Source organism: Thamnophis elegans, chromosome 9 (genome assembly GCF_009769535.1).
Source record: "Thamnophis elegans isolate rThaEle1 chromosome 9, rThaEle1.pri, whole genome shotgun sequence".
NCBI lineage: Eukaryota > Metazoa > Chordata > Lepidosauria > Squamata > Colubridae > Thamnophis > Thamnophis elegans.
This window is the reverse complement of record NC_045549.1, coordinates 63631771-63657499: the sequence shown is the minus strand read 5'-3', so window position 1 is coordinate 63657499 and position 25729 is coordinate 63631771. Positions and strand designations below refer to the sequence as shown.

General features: G+C 39.7%; 1 protein-coding gene across 1 annotated transcript in view; it reads left to right on the top strand.

Annotated features, from left to right (window-relative positions):
- The first annotated feature begins 525 nt into the window (after nucleotides 1–525).
- Nucleotides 526–25729, top strand: part of LOC116513416 (bifunctional heparan sulfate N-deacetylase/N-sulfotransferase 4) — a 135875-nt gene continuing 110671 nt past the window's right edge. The window contains exon 1 of the mRNA XM_032224484.1: nucleotides 526–1506. Coding sequence (XP_032080375.1) covers nucleotides 526–1506 — 981 coding nt within the window. The remainder of the gene's footprint in view (nucleotides 1507–25729) is intronic.

Here is a 25729-nt window from a genome sequence, read left to right as displayed (position 1 = left end):
CCTGGAGTAAATAATGAGTGTTTCGGATAACAACTGTAAATGATAAGCATGTTCTTCACACATAAATTTTACCAGGAAGTCATCCCCTTGTCATCTTTTCTCTTGGAATCAATAAAAATGTTCATAGGTGGGATTTATTTTTCTGTTAATAGAAGTTACTAGCTTATTTAATTAACACATTTTAATTGCTGTATGGATTTTCTTAACCTACTCTAATTTCCCACTTTGTTGCAGATAATGCTAAGCGTCTCCTCCATTGATTATTGGCAACTGGTGCAGTCAAAGGACGCAGCTTTCAATATAAATTCCCACCTCTTCGGACTATCAGTATCAGGAATTTCATAGTCTTCACCTTTTCCCCACTACATGAATTGCAATGGTCACATGAATATTTGGAGAGTGGTATTCATACCATCTCGTGGTCTATTTATGATGGCACTTTAAAAGGAAGAAGCCAATTGTTGGGAGTTTGGGGAGATGAAACAGAAGAAATACACTCCTGCGACAAAACACAACAAAACAAAGATGAATCTGATCATGAAACTTCGTAGGAGTTTCCGAACACTCGTCATTCTCTTAGCCACCTTCTGCTTAGTGAGCATAGTCATTTCCGCTTATTACTTGTATACCGGTCACAAGCAAGAAATTGCCCTCACTGATACCACAGGAGAAATGGAGTGTGAAGATCTTAAACTTTTGCCCTACAGAACACTAGAACTTAAAACAGTGAAGCCAATCGATCCCACTAGGACTGATGCTACGGTGTTGCTTTTTGTTGAAAGCCAGTACTCTCAACTTGGCCAAGACATCATTGCCATCCTGGAGTCTAGTCGGTTTCAGTATCATATGGTGATTGCATCTGGGAAAGGGGATATCCCACCCCTGGCTGACAATGGCAAAGGGAAATACATCCTTGTAGTATATGAAAATATTTTGAAATACACATCCATGGATTCATGGAACAGAGAACTCCTGGAAAAATACTGTGTGGAATACAGTGTTAGCATAATTGGTTTTCATAAAGCCAATGAGAATAGCTTGTCAAGTACTCAGCTCAAAGGATTCCCGTTACATCTTTACAACAATATAGCTCTGCAGGATTGCTTAGTAAACCCACAGTCCCCTCTATTGCATATAACCAAAGCCCCAAGGGTTAAAAAAGGTCCATTACCTGGTGATGACTGGACAGTTTTCCAATATAACCACTCAACTTATCAACCAGTGCTTTTAACGGAATTTCAAGCCTCCAAATCATTCCCAGCATCACTTCCAAAGCTTAATCTTTATGCTACAGTGATACAGGACCTGGGACTTCATGATGGAATTCAACGAGTCCTTTTTGGAAACAACTTGAACTTTTGGCTGCACAAACTTATTTTTATAGATGCCATCTCCTTCTTGACAGGAAAAAGGCTTACATTATCCTTGGACAGATACATTCTTGTTGACATCGATGACATCTTTGTTGGAAAAGAAGGAACAAGGATGAATGTAAAAGATGTGAAGGTAAGATGAGAATTTACGAGGTCTTCTCTCTGACAAATTTCTAACAGCCTTCTTCTCGTTCTTGAAAATTCTTCTCAGTTCAGTTTTGCTCACATCCTCCTTTCAATTACTGAAGGAATGAAAGCTAGATCTTTAAAATATTATTTGATTGCCTTTTTTAATTTAAAAAACCTCACTTTTTAAGCAATTCATCTTTCCCAACTAGGCTCAAAATTTTCTTTTAAGAGATCCTAGACTGAATTATTTTGATTAACACGAACGTATTCACCATGTTTCATGATGTGTAGGAACTCAAAAGTTCTCAAAAGTATTGTGTGATTCGTTTATCTACCCTGGCTTTCTACTGTTACCGTACTTGTTGCATTCTGAGTTAATTGCATTTATTTATACTCAGCATGATATTTATTTTTAACATTCTGGCTTCCCTAAGATAATTAAGACAGATTGATTGGATAAAACAATCAATTATGTCTGCTGATCTTCACATTTTAGCACTAAGCCACCATCAGATTGGTTGGCTTGAAGGTTAATTCTGAGTTTCATAGGCCTCAATAGAGGAATAGTTGAAAAAAATATTTAAGGAACTGACCTTGTAGCACTCAAGTCACTAGAGTTTGCCTTGCACTATGTTCTGATATTAATAGAAATATCAGTAGCACTTAGACTTATATACTGCTTCGTAGTGCTTTTACAGCCCTCTCTAAACAGTTTACAGAGTCAACATTTCCGCCTGCTGCCAATCACCTCCACTAGACTGATTAGATCCCACAGATTAGGCCTCCTCCGAATTCCATCCGCCGGCCAGTGTCGACTGGCACTACCCGAAGGAGAGCCTTCTCTGTGGTTGCTCCGACCCTTTGGAACGAACTCCCCGTGGAGATTCGAACCCTCACCACCCTCCAGGCCTTCCGCAAAGCCGTTAAAACCTGGCTGTTCCGACAGGCCTGGGGCTAAAGAGCTGTTGCCCCCGTCTTGAATGGTATGACTGTTGTGTGTTTTTAAATTACGTATTGTTATGTTTCGTTTATTTATTTATTTATTTTTTGTCTGTACCCCCCCTTCCCTGATTTGATTTGTTAGCCGCCCTGAGTCCCCTTCGGGGGAAAAGGGCGGCATATAAATATAATAAAATGAAATGAAATGAAAATTCCCCCCCCACCTCCCCAACAATTTGGGTCCTCATTTTACCCACCTTGGAACAATGGAAGGCCAAGTCAACCTTGAGCAGGTGAGATTTGAATGGCCAAACTGCAACTAGCAGTCAGCCAAAGCAGCCAGCAGTACTGCATTCTAACCGCTGTGCCACCCTGCTCTTAAAATGAAATAAAATTATTTTGGCTAGTATCCTCAGGGATCCCAGAAAAGAAACTGGGGAAGTCTTAGATATCTTTTGAAGATTAAACATTTACAAGTTTCACAAGGAGTATGTGTGATCAAATCCCCCCTTAGAATTGTCTCAATTTGAGCAAATATCTAGTGAATTACTATTATTAGGTTAACTACATAAACAATTTATCCGGCTCAGGTTGAACATTTTTAATGAGAAATGATTCCTTTGAAAATGGTTAGATTATTTTCTAAAATACCCTAAAATAATCATATTCCTATGTATGTAATTTATGTATGTTATGTACGATTTGTATATTAGCCAAGACAACAATTGGGGAAACATACATTTCAAAGTCCAGTTAAAGCCCAACATCAATATTAATAAAATAATAGGGTCAAATGTTCAGCAGTCCATTGTTAAATAAACAAGGTGTTTATATATATAAAACATGGCACTTTGGTTACTTTTATACAAGGATTATAAAATCAGTCTTCTGATTTTCCCATCTTGGTTATCCAAGCTTGATCCATGGAATTTGTGATTTAAATATAATAATTATAACAATAACAACAATAATAATATTAAAGTGATACCCATTGTCATTTGGCACTTGGCACCATGTCCAAGAATTTTACAAAATACATCACAAAATTGCAGCTTCCTTCAATAACACCAGCGGAACTGCAAAAAACTGTGCTACTCAGAACAACATGCACTTTAAGAAAATACCTAGGATGCTGGCAGCAACCCGTATCAACCATTAGCACCAGTCAGTGGTATTTGTGATGCATTTTTGAATGTTCAATTGACTGAGATTCATGTTTAATCAATAAAGTATATAATACAAATTCATATAGCACTTTCAGTTATCATTTTAGTTAGTTTTAGTGTTATTTTGGTTATGTATTGCTAACAATTGTATACATAGCAGTGGCAGGTTGCAGGCGGTACGACCCGGTATGGGCGTACCAGAGCCTGTCTGGAGCACTGGATACCATTCCGGTATGGTGCTCCAGAGTACCCGCTCACCCGCCCGAGCTCCTTATCAGTCTTTTAAGTCTTCGGGGCTTCCGCGCACATGCACGGTGCATACAGCGCCTGCGGAATGCTCCGCTGAGCAGCTGGAGCTTTGCGGAGGTGCTAAGATGCATGCACATGCACTGCGCTTGTCCATGTGGATGCTGCCGGGCCTGTTCCAACCGTACTGGTTGGAACGGGATCCAGAACCCACCACTGATACATAGTCAGCCTTTCCTTATGCTCTCATACCAGAGAGATATAGATTGTACGTTATGAGAGGCATGAAGGCAAATATACATGCCACAGGATCCAATCTGGGTCCATCACTGGGACCAGAGGTTTAGTCTTCCAAGCTTTCAGACTCATGCTGGAGCCCACCCTGCACTCCAGACTAGTCCAGGACTCATGTTGGAGCCCATCCAGCACAGCCCATTTGAATGTGTGTTCTCTTACACATTCTGGTGAGAGAAAAGCTTCTTGAGGATAATCTCCAGCACAAATCCAAAAGTTCAGAAGACTCTGGTGACTGACCCAGATTGGGTCTTGCAGCATTATGTCATGCTTTTCGGGGCAGTGGGAATTTCTCTATTTTTACATCCTATGTTGGTATTACACTGATCATCAGGAAACAGTCATTATGTGAGTAGTTTCATCCCACTTGATTTCTACATAGTAATTAGTAATTCTACATAGTAATTATAGTCCTTGACTTAATGATGATACTTAGTAATAGCAATAGCACTTAAACTTATATACTACTTCATAATGCTTTACCGCACTCTCTGGATGGTTTACAATGTCAGCATATTGTCCCCAACAATCTGGGTTCTCATTTTACCAACCTTGGAAGGATGGAAGGCTGAGTCAACCTGTTGAACCCATCAAGTTCAAACTCCAGGTTGTGCACAGAGTTTGGCCTGCAATACTGCATTCTAACCATTGGGCCACCAGGGCTTAGTGATCAAAGTTACAATAGACTCACAAAGGCTATCTACAACCCTGTTTTAAAGTTACTGACTCCATAGCACCCTTGCAGTCATTGAGCCTTACGACCAACTGTAGGGATGCTGCAAGGACATCCATCTACCCATCCCATCCCACTGGTCCTGGCAGCCAGTCATCCACTCAGGGCTAAATCACACATGAGTCAGCTGTAGGTTACAGCTTTCTTCTAACCTAGTAACCTAGGGGAAATCAGGCCATCAGGAGCTTGCAAGCTTCCAGTGATCCAGGAGATCCAGCTAGGACTGCAAGATGTAAGAAATGGTGCATGGGGTGCTTCAGGGAGTGGGGGACACCCTGGGAGGCCTGAGGTAGCCTGGACCTGCACTAGGACTTCCAGACCATCCTTCATCTGAGGGACCCCATGCTCCACTTAGTAAACTGCTTAACAATTATATGGGGGGAGCAGAGATGGGGGCTGTTAAGTTAGGCAATCATATGACTTCTGACTATAGTGGGCAGACTCCATTATAGTCGTAATTGGAAGATTACCTATATTTTCTTTTAGAGATTCTGCTAAATCATTTTCTAAACAGGAAGTAAATTAAATAGAATCATTGAAAACCGTCAGACAATCTATAAAGGACCAAAGGCTCCTTCAGAAATTTGAAAACTTTTTATAAACTGACTTTAGGCAAGTAATTAGATTGGGGAATTTGTGGTAGTCATTTCCATTATAATACTCTCTCTCTAGCCTATTTTCTTAGCATCTTTGCTGTCTTAGAAATGAAAGACGGACATTTATTATGTTTTTCCCACTTTATATCAGACTAGACAAGTTCATTATATTTTAGCTATAGTTTTTACCTGTTGGTTGTTATGTTGTAGTAGTTTCATAGTAAATACATTTATTATAAAGTGACCAGACGTCCCGCTTTTGGCGGGACAGTCACGATTTTTCAAAATTTGTCCCGTGTCCCGCGGCGTGTTCAAAAAGTCCCGATTTTCCAAAAGAAAGAAAAGACACTGAATCATCAATTTTAAAAAGGATGCTGTTAAAAAAAAGTTTTTATTTCTCTGAAGTGTTGTTTCCGATGTGGTCTTTAGAGGGCAGTGGTTTCCCTCCCTCCGCTCGGCTTGCTCGCAGCGCCCGATGAGGGGCGAGGCTCCCTCCCCTCCTGCGCGGCGGCAGCACGGCGAGGAGGAGGCTCAGTCGTCGGAAGCTCCTCAAAAGCACAGCAGAGGAGGCGGCGGTGGCAGCAGGGGTAACGCTTCATGGTTTTACAGCCCTCTTTTTTTTTTTTACAGCTCAGGTGCTCCGAGCCCCCCCCCCGTCACTTTACCTATCTTAAAATCTGCTCACTTTAATTTCTTAGCAAATTGTAGTAAGATGTTATAAAAATATGTAAGGACTAAGTGAGGACCAACAGTTGCACCATAATATAAGTACATAATCCCTATCCTGTTTAAGGCTTTAAACCAAGGCATTATTTGGTCTGTGGAAAGATACAACCGAAAGTGAAAAGCCCAATAAATCAAAACAGTGAATTTGCCCCTCGGAGCAATAAGGTAAAGCTAGCCAACAAAATAAGGCAAATCAGGAACACTGATTCTGGCCTCCTTGTTGTTCCATATTAATGCCATTAATATTGTTGTTATTATTATGTCATTGTTGCTAAGCTCTACCATCTAAATCTCGCCTATCACCCTATTTTGTTCTTTTCTTTTGTAGACACTTACGTTGCATTACCAACTACTGCTCTTGAAACTAACTATTCAAAAATAAGGTTTAGTTTTCTCTAGAAAGCATTTTAAGTCCCCTTTCAGATGGAAAATTAATACAAGGCTAGTTATTAAGTTAAGAACTTAAGCCATGCATGTTCAAATTTCCAACTGCCAAATTAATCAATTGAGCAACTCTGTAGAAAGGACTCGAGGCCTCCAACATAATCCTTAAATATGTCTGCCATCAAGACAACAATTACATTGCAGCAATTAAATTATATAAAGCTTAAATTATGTTTGTTGTTATATTGTGATCAGCTCTGTCTATACCAGGGGTAGTCAACCTTTTTATACCTACCGCCCACTTTTGTATCTCTGTTAGGAGTAAAATTTTCTAGCCGCCCACCGGTTCCACAGTAATGGTGATTTATAAAGTAGGGAAGTCAATTAAATTAAAAAAAGGAAAGTGCTTCAGTATTGGACAAGACTCCTACCGCCCACCATGAAAGCTGGAATGCCCACAAGTGGGCGGTAGGGACCAGGTTGACTACCACTGGTCTATACTCTGGAAAGTGGTCAATCCAAATTTCTAAAAATACATACTCCATGCTCCTCACTCAACCTCATATAGCCTTACTCAGTTAGAGCTTGGCTGATGTTTCTTGAGGCCTTCTAGGAATTCAACCTGACAGATTTTTCTGGAATTGGGTTGATTTTTATATTTAAAAAGGGAGTGGGATATTACTGAAACTTAATTCTTTCTGTTACTGGTTTCTGTGTCTCCCCCACCATTTTTTTAGACCCACAGAAATATACATCTAATAGATTGGCTGATCCTACAGGGTAAGGCTGCAGATCAGATATATTTCTAATGAGAAGTCCTCTCCGCAGTCTTCAGATTCTAGCCCTGATTTCGGGTATCAGTTTGATAGTATTGCCACTGCTTATCTTCCAGAGATATCGTCACCTGGAGTCTACCCACAATTTTCAATGTATGTGTCAGCATTCCAAGTAATGCACCATTGAAGGCAGAACTCGGAGGCAGGTAGATTCCTCAAAAACAATTTATTGGATACATCATATTGGCACAACTGGTGAAAACCGACTCTGAAAGTTCCCACGGTTTTCACCTAACTAAAAAGTGAAAATCCCCCTTTCTCCCAAGTCATCAGTCTCATTGTCCAATAGAGGTGCTAGCTTGTTGCTTGTTACTCTACTCTTCTTCCTCCCAGCCACCTGTTGAAATGTCCTTGGTTCCCACAGGAAAACTTTTTGTTTTGATTACAAACCCCCAGCTAACTATTTCCTCCCTCCCTGACTCGTGGCAACCCTGAAACTGTAAAGATGGCTTTAGTCAGGTTCGCTTCAAGGTTGACAGTACGTGGGAGAACTTCTATACTCTGTTTCCTTTCCAAGTAATTAAAGGGACAATGCAAATTATTTCAAATTCCTGGCTATGTAATATAGGGGCACATAGCTATAGCATTTTTTTCCCTCCTGAAAGATAATCTGTCTCACAAGATAAACAAAAGCAACCTTTTTTTCCTTCAAAAACATGTAAAAAAACCCAGTTTTTTCCAGTTTAAATATTAAATTTTATTTATGTATGTATGTGGTTCACCCATTTGCCAAGCAATTTTGGATGTGTTCTCAAATTTAAACATTAAGGGGAAAAAATAGATCAGTCATAAAAAGCCAGACGTTAAAATTTGTAATGTCAGGATAAATTATTCATAAAACTCATTAACAGTTGAGTCCAGTGCTGAAGGAAAAAGCCAAGTCTTAAGAGTCTTTCCAAATACAGGTAATCCTTGACCAGGGGTGGGTTCCGGCCAGTTCTAACCTCTTCTATAGAAGAGGTTCCAGAAATCTACAGTGCCGTTTAGAACCAGTTCCAGCTCCCTCCCACCGCCCATCCGCACATCATCAAGATGAAGAGCAAGAGGAGGAATTCTGGGAGTTGAAGTCCACAAGTCTTAAAACTGTCAAGTTTGAACACCCCTGGGTTTTTTTTCTAAAGGGTTAGGGGTGCAAGGGTCTTGTAACTTGACAGCTTTAAGACTTGCTTGCTTCAAATGCCAGAGTTTCTGAGCCAACATTTTGGTTGCTAAGCAAGAGCGTTGTTAAGTGAGTTTCACCACATTTTACAAGTTGGCCATGCCCACCCAATCACATGGCCAGTAAGCACAAAGCAGCCACACCTACAGAAGAGGTTCTAAAAAAAATTGAAACCCACCACTGTCCTTGACGTACAATCACAATGGAGCCAAAAATTTGTGTTGCTGAGCAAGAAATTTGTTAAGTGAGTTTTGCTCTGTTTTAGGACTTTTCTTGCCACATTTGTTAAGTGAATCACTGCAGTTGTTAAATTAGGGACACTGTTGTTAAATAAATCTCAGTTCCCCATTGACCTTGCTTGTCAGAGGATCACAAAAGGGGATCACGTGACCACAGGACACTGCAACCATCATCAATATGAGACAGTCACCAAGTATTGTTATGGCCCGCCAGCGGAGCCCAAAAGGACATGGTGGCTCAGTAGCTGAGAAGTGAGCTTGTCGATCAGAAAGATCGGTGTTTCGAATCCATAGAGCCACGTAACGAGCTCTGATGAGTGAGCTCCCATTACTTGTCCCAGCTTCTGCCAATCTAGCAGATCAAAAGCACATAAAAATGCAAGTAAAAAAATAGGGACCACCTTTGGTGGGAAGGTAACAGCGTTCCGTGCGCCTTCGGCGTTTAGTCATGTCGACCACATGACCACAGAGATGTCTTTGGACAGTGCTGGCTCTTTGGCTTTGAAACAGAGATGAACACCCCCTCCCCTAGAGTCGGGGAACAACTAGCACATATGTACAAGAAAACCTTTACTTTTACATCATCCCCATCCATCGAATTGCACACATGTGCAGAAGAGAAGGTGATTCATTTTATCCTATTACCCATCTCTCTTCTACCATTACATACAAATAAGGGTTAAAGATGGAATCATAATTTCCTTTGGGACTCTCCATACTAATTATTACTATTATTTCCAGGGGCTCCGAAAAATTCTATGCCTTTTGCTGTAGAGATACACAGATGGTGGAAGGGATGCTGTTATTAAGTCTTCTTCCCTTTTATCTCTTGACTGTTTGGTTATTATTTATAGCAAGATTTATAAGGCTACACAGCTCAACAGCATGACTCTGGGCGGCATACAGCATAAAAAAAAATAACAACCCTCTATCATCTCCTAGACTACCAGCAACATATCAAAACAACCAAAATTGATATCTCAACTGGCCTCTAGTGCCTGGGGGATCACCAGTTGCTCATGTTTCTTTCTGTCTTTCTGTCTGCTTTTGCTTGCCTTTTGCCCAGTTTGTTAGTTAAGTGTTATTGATGTGTGCTGATGTTTAATAAATAACCACCAAGTTCTTTCTCTCTCTCTCTCTCTCTCTCCCTCTCCACACACACACACACACACACACACACACACACACACACACACACATATATATAGACACACATTATCTATCTATCTATCTATCTATCTATCTATCTATCTCTATATCTACCTATCTATCTACCTATCTATCTATCATCTATCTATCATCTATCTATCATCTATCTATCTATCTATCTATCTATCTATCTATCTATCTATCTATCTATCTATCTCTACCTCTATCTCTCATCTATCTATATCTTTATCTCTCTCTCTCTATCCATCTCTCTCCCTCTCTCTCTCTCTCTCTCCCTCCCTCTCTCTCTCTCTTCCCTGGTTTAGCTGATAAAGGAGGAGAACCTGTGGCCTAGTGGCTAATACAGCTGCCTAATATGTAATGCAGCCCAGGTTCGAATCCCAGTAAGGGTATGGCTAGCTGATGAGAGCTAAATAGCTTGAAATAGATCTTTACTAGTCTCCCTTTATTTATTTATCAGCACAAATGCAAGATAGATAGATAGATAGATAGATAGATAGATGATAGATAGATAGATAGATAGATAGATAGATGATAGATAGATAGATAGATAGATAGATAGATAGATAGATAGATAGATAGATAGATGGGAGGGAGGGAGGGAGGGAGGGATGGAGGGAGAGGGAGGGAGGGAGAGAGAGAGAGGGAGGGAGGGAGGGAGGGAGGGAGGGAGGGAGGGAGGGAGGGAGGGAGGGAGAGAGAGAGAGAGAGAGGGAGAGATTTACTACTGAATAAGGTGGCATATGTGCCTGCTCTGATCTGGACATAAGGATTGACCGGGAGCATGCTGGGTGCAGATTAAACTGCAAATCATCCATAATAAATTTACAACATGTGTAACCTGTGGAGAGGCTTGCGGAAGCTTGCAGTTCATATTCCACAAGCCCCACTGTTTCCTTAAAAGGGTGGTATACATAAAAAGCACATACATAGTTAAACAAATTCTTCCTGCCGCCATTGGCAAAATGTTCACTGCAGAAGCCTCTGGCAGCAATTTATCTGGTTGCTTAATCCCTTCTTCTGGGTCAGGACGCCAGTCCCTTTTTTCTCTCCTCCAACTGATTTATTGATTCTTCCTAGCTGGGGAAAGTTTTACAGCATCTCTCAACTCTGGTAAGAATACCAACCAATTTCATGATTCCTTTGCACCTCACAAACTGCCCTTATTTACTTATTTATTTTATCATATCCTAACTTTTTAAATTTATACTAGCCGATAACCCGGCGTTGCCCAGGTATTTATTTATAGGGGGAAAGTATCCGGACCAAATGTAACGTCTAATGTTGGATTTTTCCCCTTAACAGAGGGAGACCCCTTGTGGAGTACTGTGAAACTATTACCATGGCAACTCCACTGTACTGTACATTAGAAGCCATTTTGCGGCAGTACAGCCATTTGAAGGCACAACAGGCTGCATTTTAACAGAACACACACCCCGAGGGGTGTTAGGAGTGTCTTACCCCCACAGTATTAGTCTCCAGAGAGTAAGTTATCTGTGTACCAAATTTGGTTGAAATTGCTTGAGGCGCTCCAGAGTTATGCTGGAACATACACACATACATACACAAACACACACACACACACACTTATAATATATATAAATGTAATGTATTATATATAAATGTAATATAATATAATATAATATAATGCAATACTATACTATACTATACTATACTATTATGTTATATTATATTATATTATATTATATTATATTATATTATTATATTATATTATATTATATTATATTATATTATATTATATTATATTATATTATATTATATTATATTATATTATATTATATTATATTATATTATATTATATTATATTATATTATATTATATTATTATATATTTTATACACACACACACACACATACATATATACATGCATACATATTAACCCAGAGGTGGGTTGCTCCTAATTCAGCCCGGTTCGGCCAAACAGGTAGTGGCGGGAGGCTCCGCCCACCTACCCGGATGCTTGTGTGCACATGTGTGCAAGCGCGTGTGAGCAAGCTGGTAGTAAAATGGTTAGGAACCCACTGTGTGGGTGTGGGTGTGGGTGTGGGTGTGTGTGTAGACAGACAGAGAGACAAACGTACAGATTCATTCATATATTAATTCTTCTGCTGCTTCGTATTTCACGGCTAGTCCTCCAGTTTGCCTTAGTATAAGTCATGATCTCCTATTCCCTTTCTCTGCTTAGGCTGGCATCCTCTTTCTTCCAGCTTAAAGTTCGGATATTCTCTTTTGTTCTCTCTGCATGTGTTCATCCACAGCTATGGAGCTTTTCAGTCCTTTCCTAACTCTGAGTTTTCATTCTTCTCTTTTTAATCTTTGGGACAAACCTCTTTCCCCTCTACCAATGCCCAATTCTGGTTTCCTTACTAACACCAAACTATGTACAGGTGGTCCTTGACTTATAACAGGTCATTTTAGTGACCATTTGAAGTTACAGTGGCGCTAAAAAAAGTGGCTTACGACCATTTTTCATGCTACGGCAGCGTCTCCAATAGTCTCGTGAATTACATTCGTAACAACTGCTTAACAACTGATTCACATTGATGATGGTTGCAGCGTCCCAGGTTCATGTGATCTTCTTTTACGACCTTCTGACAAGCAAGGACAACGGGGAAGTCAGGTTCACTCAACAGCCACGTTACTAATTTAAGAACTGCTGCAATTCCCATAACAAATGTGAGAAAAATCATAAAATGAGGCAAAATTCACTTAACAAATTTCTCACTTAGCAGTGTAAGTGGGCTCAGTTGTAGTCTTAAGTTGAGGACCACCTGCATTAAAAATAATATGTTATCACTTCCTTTATTTATCTATGGAGATTCTCAGTCATGGTTGTCTCAAAGGTGTTTTTTCCAGGAGGCAACTGGACTTTCAATACAATAGCAGAGTTGGAAGGGACCTTGGAGGTCTTCTAGTCCAACCCTCTGCCTAGGCAGGAAATCCTATACTTTTCAGACAAATGGCTATCCAACATCTTCTTAAAGGCTTCCAGTGTTGGGGCATTCACAACCTCTGGAGGCAAGCTCTTCCACTGATTAATTGTTCTAACTGTCAGGAAATTTCTCCTCAATTCTAAATTGCTTCTCTCTTTGTTTAGTTTCCACCTATTGCTTCTTGTTCTACCCTCAGGTGCTTTGGAGAATAGTTTGACTCCCTCTTTTTTGTGGCAACCCCTGAGAGATTGGAAGACTGCTATCATGTCTCCCCTAGTCCTTCTTTTCTTTAAATTAGACATACCCAGTTCCTGCAACCATTCTTCATATGTTTTAGTTTCCAGTCTCCTAATCATCTTTGTTGCTCTTCTCTGCACTCTTTCTAGAGTCTCCACATTTTTTCTACATCATGGCAACCAAAACTGAATAGAGTATTCCAAGTGTGGCCTTACCAAGGCATTATAAAGTGGTATTAACACTTCACGTGATCTTGATTCTATCCCTCTGTTTATGTAGCCTAGAACTGTGTTGGCTTTTTTGGCAGCTGCTGCACACGACAGGCTCATATTTAAATGGTTGTCCACTAGTTTCTACTGTTGAGCAAGGTACCACCTATACTGTACCTGTGCATATACCAGTATATTTTCTGTTAGGGAAGTAGGTAGGAAATAAATATCAAAAACATCTATTTTGTAAAGGGGGAGTAGTTTTTAACATTCGGAACCATTCTTCATATGTTTTAGCCAGGGTAGACAAAGACTTTCTTTATTTTTCTTTGAAGTTTGGAACTTTCTTTATTCTTAGCTGGTGCTTACCTTAGCACAGAGTCCTATTTCCTCTCTATCTAACCTTTCCATTATAGGCCTATGCAGTCAGATCTCTAGCTCCAGGGTAACCACCTTCTCCTGGCATCCTCTTGCCAGTGTGTACCAGATTGACATTTCCTGATTCTACTGCAGGCCAGGAATCCTACAGTAAAAGGCATTGATTATTTTACCTATTCTTATAACAGATGTACTTTTCAGTTTCTTGCATCATTTATGAAGTATGGGACTGGCATTTTAAAAAAAATTCCCCTTATGGCCACTTCTTATCCACAAAGTGAAGATTAAAGCATGGAATTGCCTAGAGGCACATCTTAAATATTCTTTGTTCCTTGTGATCAATACTTTATTATTGGAAAAAAAATTAATATTTTGTTTAAGCGGAGATGATACCTGCATATGTAGCATTTTAAGATTGGTCATAGATATTTTGCATGTAGCTTTTAGTAGAACTTAGACTGGATTTGACATATATTCCCACCTATTGAATCCATCCCAAGGGACTGGATGGGCAGATAGCAATAGCACTTAGCCTTATATACCACTTTACAACAAAGATGCCGAAAAGAAAAAATTAAAAATCTAATAAATTCTCCACCACCACACCCCTACATAATGGGCCTGCAAATAGTTACAAACTTTCTCATCTTATTTAACCAGACAATATATCATATAAACAAATAATTCCAATAGGAACATCTCTATCGAATAATCAAATTGATCCAACATCTAACATATATAAAAAGTGATAAAAAGCAATAGCACTTAGACTTATACATCACTTTACAGTGCTTTATAGCCCTCTCTATGCAGTTTACAGAGTCAGCATATTGCCCCCAACAATTTGGGTCCTCATTTTACTGACTTGGAAGGATGGAAGGCTGAGTCAATCTTGAACTTGGTGGGATTTGAACTGCCAAATTGCACTGAGCCGGCAGTCAGCAGAAGTAGCCTGCAGTACTGCACTCTAACCACTGTGCTACCGAGGCTCTTTTAGAAAGAAAGAAAGAAAGAAAGAAAGAAAGAAACTTTGTTCTTTCTTTCCTTCCTTCCTTCCTTCCTTCCTTCCTTCCTTCCTTCCTTCCTTCTTTCTTTCTTTCTTTCTTTCTTTCTTTCTTTCTTTCGCTTTCAGATAAGATTGGTTTCTCTAAGAATAATTCTCTAAGAATTAATGAAATACTTTACAAGCTGTAGAGCACTTAAAAACCATTTGAATCAAGGCTGAGGTTCTGTCTCCCCCCCCCCTCCAAAGAACACAATACTTGAAGAAAAGTGACATTTACAATAGGACAACACTAGTGAGACTTAGGGAAAGATCTGTGAACACTTGGATACAATGGAAAATCAATATATATGACCTTCTCAATGAGTTAAAGTACCCTCTTCAGCAAAAGAAAGAGAAGTTCAAAAGGAGATAAGGGGAATGGATTTTTCGAAGGAATATTGTATGGCTATGGTTTATATATATTTCAAGATGTCTAATGATTTTGAGAAAATGGATTTCTGTTGTACAGGATCATTACTACCTGATTGAAATGTTTAGGAACACTCGTGATACGATTTTCAGAGAGTCCATTATTTTGGAAACCATTTGGGAAGATTATTTATTTAAATGTGCTTTCACAAAATCTCACAAACACGGGAGAAAAACAGTGCAAACAAGTAGCCTTCATCTTGATTTCGTTGGTGGCGCAGTGGTTAAATGCAGCACTGCAGGCTGACTGCTAGATCAGCAGCTCAGCGGTTCAAATCTCACCGGCTCAGGGTTGACTCAGCCTTCCATCCTTCCGAGGTGGGTAAAATGAGGACCCAGATTGTTGTTGGGGGCAATATGCTGACTCTGTAAACCGCTTAGAGAGGGCTGAAAGCCCTATGAAGCGGTATATAAGCCTAACTGCTATTGCTATTGCTATTGTTATGTAATCCTTCAAGGGGATCATTTACAAACTAGTAGTTAATCATATGCTTACAGACAATTATATAAATATTTAAAAAGTTATTGCAAACATTTTTTTTTACCTTTTAACAGCCCGGTAACCCTTTGCATCCCTGTAACCTCAGCCTGGATTCAAATGGTTTGTAAATGGTCTCCAGATTGTAAAGTATTTGATTAATAAATAAATTAATAAATCAGGGCAGTTGAATGGAACTGAGCATTTATTGGTTAAGTGCCCTTCTTGATGCCTACACAGAGCTCACAGCAGATATTTTCTCTTTCCACCCGGGAAGAGAAATATCTGCTGCTACCAGGGGTGGGTTCCTGCCAGTTCTAACCTCTTCTATAGAAGAGGTTCCAGAAAACTACAGTGCCATTTAGAACCGGTTCCAGCTCCCTCCCCCTGATGAAGAGCGAGAGGAGAATTCTGGGAGTTGAAGTCCCCAAGTCTTAAAGCTGTCAAGTTTGAACACCCCTAGGGTTTTTTTTCTAAAGGGTTAGGGGTGCAAGGGTCTTGTCACTTGACAGCTTTAAGACTTGCACACTTCAAATGCCAGAGTTCCAGAGCCAACGTGACTGGAAGAGGAATTCTGGGAGTTGAAGTCCACAAGTCTTAAAGCTGTCAAGTTTGAACGCCCCTGGTTTTTTTTTTCTAAAGGGTTAGGAGTGCAAGGGTCTTGTAACTTGACAGCTTTAAGACTTGCGTGCTTCAAATGCCAGAGTTTCTGAGCCAACATTTTGGTTGCTAAGCAAGAGCATTGTTAAGTGAGTTTCACCACATTTTACAAGTTGGCCATGCCCACCCCGTCACATGGCTGGCAAGCCACTCCCACCCGGTCACATGACCAGCAAGCCACTCCCACAAAGCAGGCCACACCTACAGAAGAGGTTTTAAAAAAATTTGAAACCCACCACTGGCTGCTACCTAGGATTGAACTCACAGCCTCCTGATTGTGAGGCAACAGCTCCATCTTAGGGCACCATGCCATTCGTTGCAAGCAACTTACTAGGCTACAGAAACGAAATCTAATCTGTGACAGAGAAAGAAACAATATAACACACTTCATGGTTTGGACCCAAATTAAATTATTTGACTGCATAATATTTGATTAAATGAATTATTTTAATAGATGGATAAGGTGAACGCTGTTTGAATGCCCAAATCCATTTCTCTATGGATTTCATGACCTTGAAACATCTAGCCTGCTTCGTATGTTCTAAGCAATGATTGCCTTTTCTTGCTTTTCGAATGATATAAAATGCCATTAGTCTTTGACACCATTCAAATTTTTGAAGGTCACTTTTTAAAAACTTTCTCACCTGACCTTTGTTGTTAAAAAGCACTTTGAGCTCTGAAAGTGTGCTGTCTTTCACTACCAAAAAAAGTAAATACAGTATAAGAATCAATGAGCTCTTTTGATTATATGGAATGAAGTAACCATAAGATTAGCAAATTGTATCCTATAAGTACTTAAAGAAATACATTACATATAATGTATTAAGAGCTCCGGTGGCACAGTGGTTAGAATGCAGTGTTGCAGGCTACTTCTACTGACTGCCAGGAGCCTGCAATTTGGCAGATAGAATCTCACCGGCTCAAGGTTGACTCAGCCTTCCATCCTTCCGAGGTAGGTAAAATGAGGACCCAGATTGTTGGGGAAAATATGCTGACTCTGTAAACCGCTTAGAGAGGGCTGTAAAGCACTGGGAAAGTGGCATATAAGTCTAAGTGCTAGTTCTACTGCTATAATAAATTTAGTTATATGGGCTCCATTTCCTAAATTAAATGATCTTTTTCAACAGAACCCAATAGATTATTGATTTGCTACATAGGATGACAGGAAAGAAATAATATCCCATCTGTGGTAAAAACTTTTAATAAAGCTACTTATTTATTTGCAGAAATGGTACATAATATACCTCCCCCCCCCAAAAAAAAAAATTCAATATCCTAGTACGAAATACATCATGGGTACTGATTGAGCATTTAAATCTAACAAAAGTCCATTAAATTTTCAAATTTTTCTATAACAATATGGATAGGGATTACAGTGGAAGAAAAAAGTATTGCGAACCTTATGTCTAATCTAAAATCTAGAAACCTTTAAGACTAAAACTTCTAAAATAAAAGTGATATTTTTCATAATGTGTAGTAAATTCATGTATACTGTATATTTATTACCTTCTATCAATGGGAATAAAATACAAAAAAAAAAAAAAAAAAACCACATATCCAACAGCAGCAACAAAGAAAAAGATTATGTACAAAAAAAAAGGAGGGGGAGAAATGAGCCAAACATTAAACAAACAAAAAAACCCCATTCTTGATGGATGCCGAAAAGAAAAAAATTAAAAATCTAATAAATTCTCCACCACCACAGCCCTACATAATGGGCCTGCAAATAGTTACAAACTTTCTCATCTTATTTAACCAGACCATATATCATATAAACAAATATTTCCAATAGGAACATCTCTATCTAATAATCAAATTGATCCAACATCTAACATATATAAAAAGTGAAAGAAAAATAAATGAAAAAAAACAGTTAACAGGTTAACCCAAATATTACACCAGTCTTCAAATCCCTCTGTTAACCATCTGTTATTGTATTTAACAAGGAGAAAGTACGCAAATGGCTTCACAGCGTGTATACTTCTAAGACATGGAGCTAAGCGGAGAGGTCTATTTTGTACAAATATCAAGGTTAGACTTTTCCAGTTTTCACTTATGCTCCTTTTACTAGGCCTCACCAATAAGTACAGGGGCAACAACTTCTGATAATGATGTCAGAAAAATGAAAAGCAGGAAAGGCAATACTTCTCCTTTTCTGCAGCATGCTGGCATCAACCTCACTGTGATTCCTGTCCGTACCCAGAGGTGGGTTCCTACCAGTTCGCACCTATTCGGTAGAACCGGTTCGTCAAATCTACCGAACCGGTTAGAAGAGGTTCCACCAGTGGACCCGGAAAGCAGGCCACACCTACAGAAGAGGTTCCAAAATTTTTTGAAACCCACCACTGGTCCTGGGATATGATTATTCTACACTATCATGCTCATATTTATAAAACTCAGTGCCTCTGTGAAAGGTAAGGATGACTACTGCGCTTGTGGTGCAATCAGAACATTGCGTGTGTTGAAGTTCTTTTAACGCAAACCAAAGATGCCTTTTAAAAAACAAGTTTACATCATATTCTTATGCAGGCCAGTGCTGTGTGTGAGGTAATTTAAGGTGGTTCTGACAAGTGTCGTCGGCATCTTCATATCCGGTCACATGGGCGGCAAGCCACTCCTACCCGGTCACATGGATGGCAAGCCACTCCCACAAAGGAGGCCACACCCATAGAGTAGGTTCGAACAATTTTTGAAACCCACCACTGTCCGTACCTCTATGTTTGTTGGGAGTGTCACATCTGTTTTCAAATTGGGTGGCCATACTGTTCTCTAGCAATCATGAAGGTAAAGGCAGGATGGTGGGCGGAATTACCAATAAGAATATCATTCTTATGGAAGACTTTCTGTGAAGATGTATTCTTATTGGACCAAAAAGGAAGACATAATTATCCGGCATCTAAAGGAGGAATGGCTATGTACGCCCCCCGAGCTGGTTTACAGGAGATGTTTGGCAGTAGGCCCAATTGGAACTCTGCAATCTTCATCAGCGTGAGAGCCGAGGTGGCGCAGTGGTTAAATGCAGCACTGCAGGCTACTTCAGCTGACTGCAGTTCGGCTGTTCAAATCTCACCGGCTCAGGGTTGATTCAGCCTTCCATCCTTCCGAGGTGGGTAAAATGAGGACCCGGATTGTTGTTGGGGGCAATATGCTGACTCTGTAAACCGCTTAGAGAGGGCTGAAAGCCCTATGAAGCGGTATATAAGTCTAACTGCTATTGCTATTGCTAATTTTGCATCAAATGAGGCATGCAATACTTTTCACTGGAAAATGTTTGTTTCCTGATAAGTCGTTTTAATCAAGTTTCAGTCTGCCTAAGAACTAGGTAAGACCTTAAGTTAGAAGTTCTGCTGCAAGAACTTGACTTTGGTAATAAGTAATCAGTCCATCTTATACACAGGACAGATAATTTTACAATATGTAACAGTTGTTACATATTGCTTTGATTTTTTTTGTCATTGATTTACTAATTTGTTATATTAGGACCTGCTGGAAATGAGTTGACTTAAGAAAAAGCACATATGGACTCAACAATTAAACGCAGTTGCCTATTTGGTCAATTGTCCTTTTAATCATATTTTATTTGATGGCAGAAGGCTTACGTGCCTACTGAATAGAAAGGATACAAATGAGATAAAATAAATAGAAGTTTCTGTCCCTCTCTAAGTATTGACTGATGAAAATGGGCACATTTTCAATTCCTGTATCGTGAGCAGGAGGCAAATGCCTTAATCAGCTGGTCATTGATCAAAATAAAATAAATTTATTGCTAGCCAGAACTTGCCTTTCCTGTTGTAATACTCTATAAAAGTCTGTGCTTATATCTGTTTAAATCATTATGCTATTCAACAAGAAAAAAAGGAAATAAAATGGAAATCAGTTATTTCACAAGGCAGTAACAGTATTAAGACTCAGGGTAGAAAGATTATCTAATTCAAGATGAAAATAATAGCTGATATTTTAAAAACATTGATATGATAATAAATGCTTCAGATCAAATGTCATATAATACATATAATACATTTCCACTAATAACAAGGGTATTTTTACTCAACTTTGTCATTCCAAATGCACAGAAAAGAAAAAAGTTCTCAGACCAAAAAAACATCACTTAAAGTAGTATTGTTAACATAATACAAAGAATTTCTAAGTAATCCATTTCAGGTCAAACATTATTAATCCACTAAGTGCATGCAGTATTACTAGAAGAGAAATGAGTGAAATATGGCTATAGAATAAAGTGCTTTAACTATTTGCCATCTGAACTGTTCATGTGGGATCTGCCAGATGGGGAACATTTGGAGTCAACTACTTATTTGACAAGTGTATTATTCTTTATTTTCATTTAAAAGTTAGGATTTACTTACTTTTCTTTAAATGCAGAAGTACCCAATGTATATCCCAAAGTCACTGGCAGTTGAGTAGCATTTAAAATGAATATTTATTTATTTATTTATTCATTCATTCATTCATTCATTCATTCATTCATTCATTCATTCATTCATTCATTCATTTAGCTTGTATGCTGCCCACTCTCGGAAGACTCAGGGCGGCTTACAAATAAAAAGGGAAGGGGGGATATAAAAAATAAAAGACAACAATTTAAAAACTTAGGATGGGGCTGGATAATTCAACAGCCCCAGGCCTGCCGGAACAGCCAGGTCTTGGTCGCTTTGCGGAAGGCCGGTAGTAAGGGTCCGGATCTCAATGGGGAGATCGTTCCATAGGGCCAGAGCAGCTACAGAGAAGGCCCTCCCCTGGGGGGGTCGCCAGCCAACATTGGCCGGCAGATGGAATCCGGAGGAGGCCTAGTCTGTGCGATCTAATAGGTCTCTGGGAGGTAACTGGCAGGAGGCGGTCTATTAATACATACAGCTCAGTGATGGGATTCAAATAATTTAACAACCGGTTCTCCTGCCCTAATGATTTCTTCCAACAACCAGTTCACCAAACTGCTCAGAAAGTTAACAACCGATTCTCCTGAACTGGTGCAAACTGGCTGAATTCCACCACTGATACAGCTGGATGACATCAAGCATGGACAAATTAAAAATGTGATTAGTAAAGGATACATGCAAAGCGTGAGAAAAGTGCTAAAGACAAAATTGAAAAACACAACAACATCCAAGTCATTAATACCTGGGCCATTCATTGCTCTGAAGTCTGCTACTGGTTCAGTGAGTTTGCTACCGAGCGTGTGCTTTGTGCGTGCATGAATGCTTTGCGCGCATGCATGCCTGAGGTGCACCTGCACAGCACTAAGAAAGGAACATTTTGAAGCCTTCCGAATCTGCAAAGGTAAGTAGAACAGCAAGGGGGGGGAATCCGCTGTGCCACGCGATTTATGTTAGCTAAAAAGCAGGAAATCCGACGATTCCACCTAATATAAATTGCGTGTCACAGCTGATTGTCGCCCAGCTGATCATTGGAAATATCAATTCATGTGAACTGGTAGCATTTTTTACTACTGGTTCGGGTGAACCGATCCAAACCGGTAGCATTTCACCCCTGAAATAATGGTCATGTGACCACAAGATGCAGCAAATGTCTAAAAATGAAGGCTGGTTGCCAAACACCCAAAACGTGATCACATAACCATGGCGGGGCAGCCGTCAGGATTGTAAGTATCTTTTGAGGGATCTGTCATAACTTTGAACATTTGCAAGTCAAGGACTGTCTGCTTTAAGGACTACTTTTTTCCCAGTAGTTTGGCGCGATCTAAACCTGCAGGGTTTAGACTCCTCAGTTGCTGAATTTTACAAAAATTCATCACAAAATGTTTTCAATTTCCTGCCACAGAAGAATACACACATATACTTTCAGCCAATGTATTATTCATTAGCTCAATTCGTTTATTTATGGCTCTGTGCATACTGCTAGCAACACATTTGCTGGAAGATTAAATTCTTGCTTTTTTATTGCAAGTCTTTTTTATATTATTATTCAATAGTTTTGACACCTGTATCAATTTTAGCATGGCTTCACTTTCCATTTGTATGCTCTACATCTTATTAATGGATTTAATGGCTCTCTTATCTATGTGTTCTTTGTGTGAATACAGTACCGGCATCACTGGTCACTTGTGGTGTACTTTTGACTTATTGTGACTTACAGAATGATATATTTTGGAGTTGTAGAGTAGAAAATGCTGTTATACGGAAAGCAAACACAAATATTATTCTTTGCTTGTATGGATGAAAATCATAATTTATTAATATTTTACCATTGAGTTCTTTCATTCCACGTTTTATCAGTGCTTTCTCCATGTTTTAATTAACATACCTATGTCAAGATTATGTGTTATGACTTGCTATTATCTTCTTACTATTTAGGATTGTTTGTTATCTCTTGCTGATTTCTCTCCATTTTCTCTGCTGTTATCTTTCCTGTTACCATTCTTATTAGTGATAAGGGTTAGGCTGATTCATTTGATGCTTCTTTTCATCCCATGGGAGGAAAAACATGTAAATCTCCCTCTCTGCAGTGTGTTTTATAAGAAGTTCATCCATAAATCGGAGAGTGGCATGATATAGAACGCACAAAGTTCTTCACCATGGTTGCTTATGCATAAACTGATAGGAAGAAACGCTGATCAGCATTGTGGCTGATACAAAATTGCCTAGGACAGGTAATATTTAAGACAGAAAGAAATAAAAACTAAGCTTGATATGTTAGAGAAGAAAATAAAAGTAACAGAATAAAGTTTAACATCGATAAATGCCAATTTATCACTGTAGGAAACAAAAACTAAAAGCACAGATATAACAATAGCACTTGTGAAAGACTATTGGAACAATACTTGATTTAAAGTGAATATTCTGCTTGAATGTATATGCGGTGTGGATATTGGACATGTTTAAGAATTATTTAAGAATTTACAACCCATTTATACACATTCAATGAGGGTGATAATGGTTCCAAAGAAAACTTATGTGAAGAAAAAAAAGGCGGGAAAAATTTGCAGAGATAGGATGTTTTAACTTACCGTATTTTTCGGAGTATAAGACGGACCTTTTTTCCTCAAAAAAGAGGCTGAAAATCTGGGTGCATCTTATACATCGAATACAGCATTTTTGGCCTCCTGAAGTCTCGCCCCTTCACCAAAATGATCAAGTGCTGTGCCAGCAGAAACAAAGTCTTAGGTGCTGCAGATTGTCAGCGATTTCCTTCTCCAGCACATAGATAAATACACCTGGAAACATCTACCTACCTACTCTCTCTCTCTCTCTCCCTACCTACCTGCTATATTTCTCTCCCTCTCTCTCTATTTCTCTCTCTCTATCCCTCTGTCTACTTACCTACACACGCACTCTCTCTCCCTACCTCCTACTGTATTTCTCTATCTCTATTTCTCTCTCTCTATCCCTTTATCTACCTACATACCTAACTACTCTCTCTCTCACTCCCTACCTACCTACTGTATTTCTCTTTCTTTCCCTCCCTATCCCTCTCTCTACCTACCCACTTTTTAAAAAAATTGTCTCTTCAAAACCTTGGTGCATCTTATACTCCAAAAATACGGTAAAAATAAATACTCAAGGGAGGTAATCTTGATCTATTATTAAGGCATTAAGGATTAAGGCAGGGGTGGGCTGCTACGGGAGAATCCATAGCTTATGTTATGACTGGTTCTGAGAACCTCTAAATCACACCCCTAGATGGTCCTGTCCACCCAACTCCGCTCCTCCCAGGAGTCTCCAGTCCATTTTGGATGTGAGGTTAAGTGCGGAGCCCACACAGAGGCTCAGGGAGGGGGAAAATGGGCCCTCCAGAGCCTGGGGGAGGCAATTTTCACCCACCCAGTGGCTCGAGGAAAGCCTCCGGAGCCTTGGGAAAGCAAAATTCCCACCCCCTGCTGTGGTGCGAGAGCCGAGGTGGCGCAGTGGTTAAATGCAGCCCTGCAGGCTACTTCAGCTGACTGCAGTTCTGCAGTTCGGCTGTTCAAATCTCACCGGCTCAGGGTTGACTCAGCCTTCCATCCTTCCGAGGTGGGTAAAATGAGGACCCGGATTGTTGTTGGGGGCGATATGCTGACTCTGCTGAAAGCCCTATGAAGCGGTATATAAGTCTAATTGCTATTGCTAATTGCTATTGGTGCAGGAGGCCGACTAGGCCACGTCCACCATGGCCAAGCCCACCCAACAACCGGGCAGAGAACCCACTGCTGAAATTTTTGAAGCCCGCTCCTGGATTAAGGCACTAGGCTAGAAAGGAGGAGACTCTGGATTCTAATCCCACTTTATGCATTATAGTCAGTTAGATGAGATATTCTCAGTCCAATTCATCTCACAAGGTTGTTGTGGGGAAATAGGAGGAGAAGGAAAGTACATTGTGTGTGTTTGTTGCGTTGAGTTATTTATGAAAATAATTCAGATGGGATAGAAATAAATAAAATTATTTAAAGGATGTGCCAGAGAATAATTCAATATTATCATTGTCCTCGGTGGACTCCCACTGTTTTGGTTTTTTCCCCCAATATATTTCTCATAATATCACTGCTAATAGATTCTTTCCTTTTAAAATATTTTAAAATAACTGCAGATTGTGAGTTGTTCAATGTTATACCAACTCTATTTCTGTTTGCTTCACATTATATGTCAAAATTCACAAGCGCTATAAACACAAGCACACAGTATTATGAAGTGCAATTTTCACTGTATTTGTTATTAGGAAAGGGAAGATGGTTTCCCATTTGTTTTCATCATTATTTTTGCTATAACTGGAAACATGTTGCTAGTACATTATGTAGAAATAAAAGCAAACTCAGAGGTACAGTAAATAATTCTAGGAAGCCTCAGTAGATCGTATATCCATTAATAGCTGGCAGGAGTTTTCTTCTAAAAGCTGAGAAGAAGCTTTCATATCCAAAGCAGGAGAAAAATGCAAAGCCTATATCTAACAAAATTCACAATTTCTTTATATAGTGAGAAAAAATATTTACAATACAAGCCCTAGTCTGTGAATTGGTTCCAATTCCAAATGGGCAATTGATGTTGCCCATTGAAAATGTAAGTGTTGCAAAGCATAGTATAGGTCAGTAATGGCGAACCTTTTCCGCACCGAGTGCCAAAAAGGGAGCATTTGCACGCATGCACTCGCTTATCTGGGAGACAACCCAGAAGATGGCATTTGCGCACCAGAAAATGAATTTCCAGTTTCCGATCCACGCATGCGAGCCAGCCAGCGACACTTCTGGTTACTGGCACGCATGCACGCGTGATGGTAAGTTGGCCAGCACGCATGCTCACACCAGAAAATGGAAGACCAGCTTTTCTAGTTTCTGGCACTGCTGCAGGCACGGAGGCACACATGCACAAAAGAAACCCGGAAGAGGAATGGGCGCCGCAACATG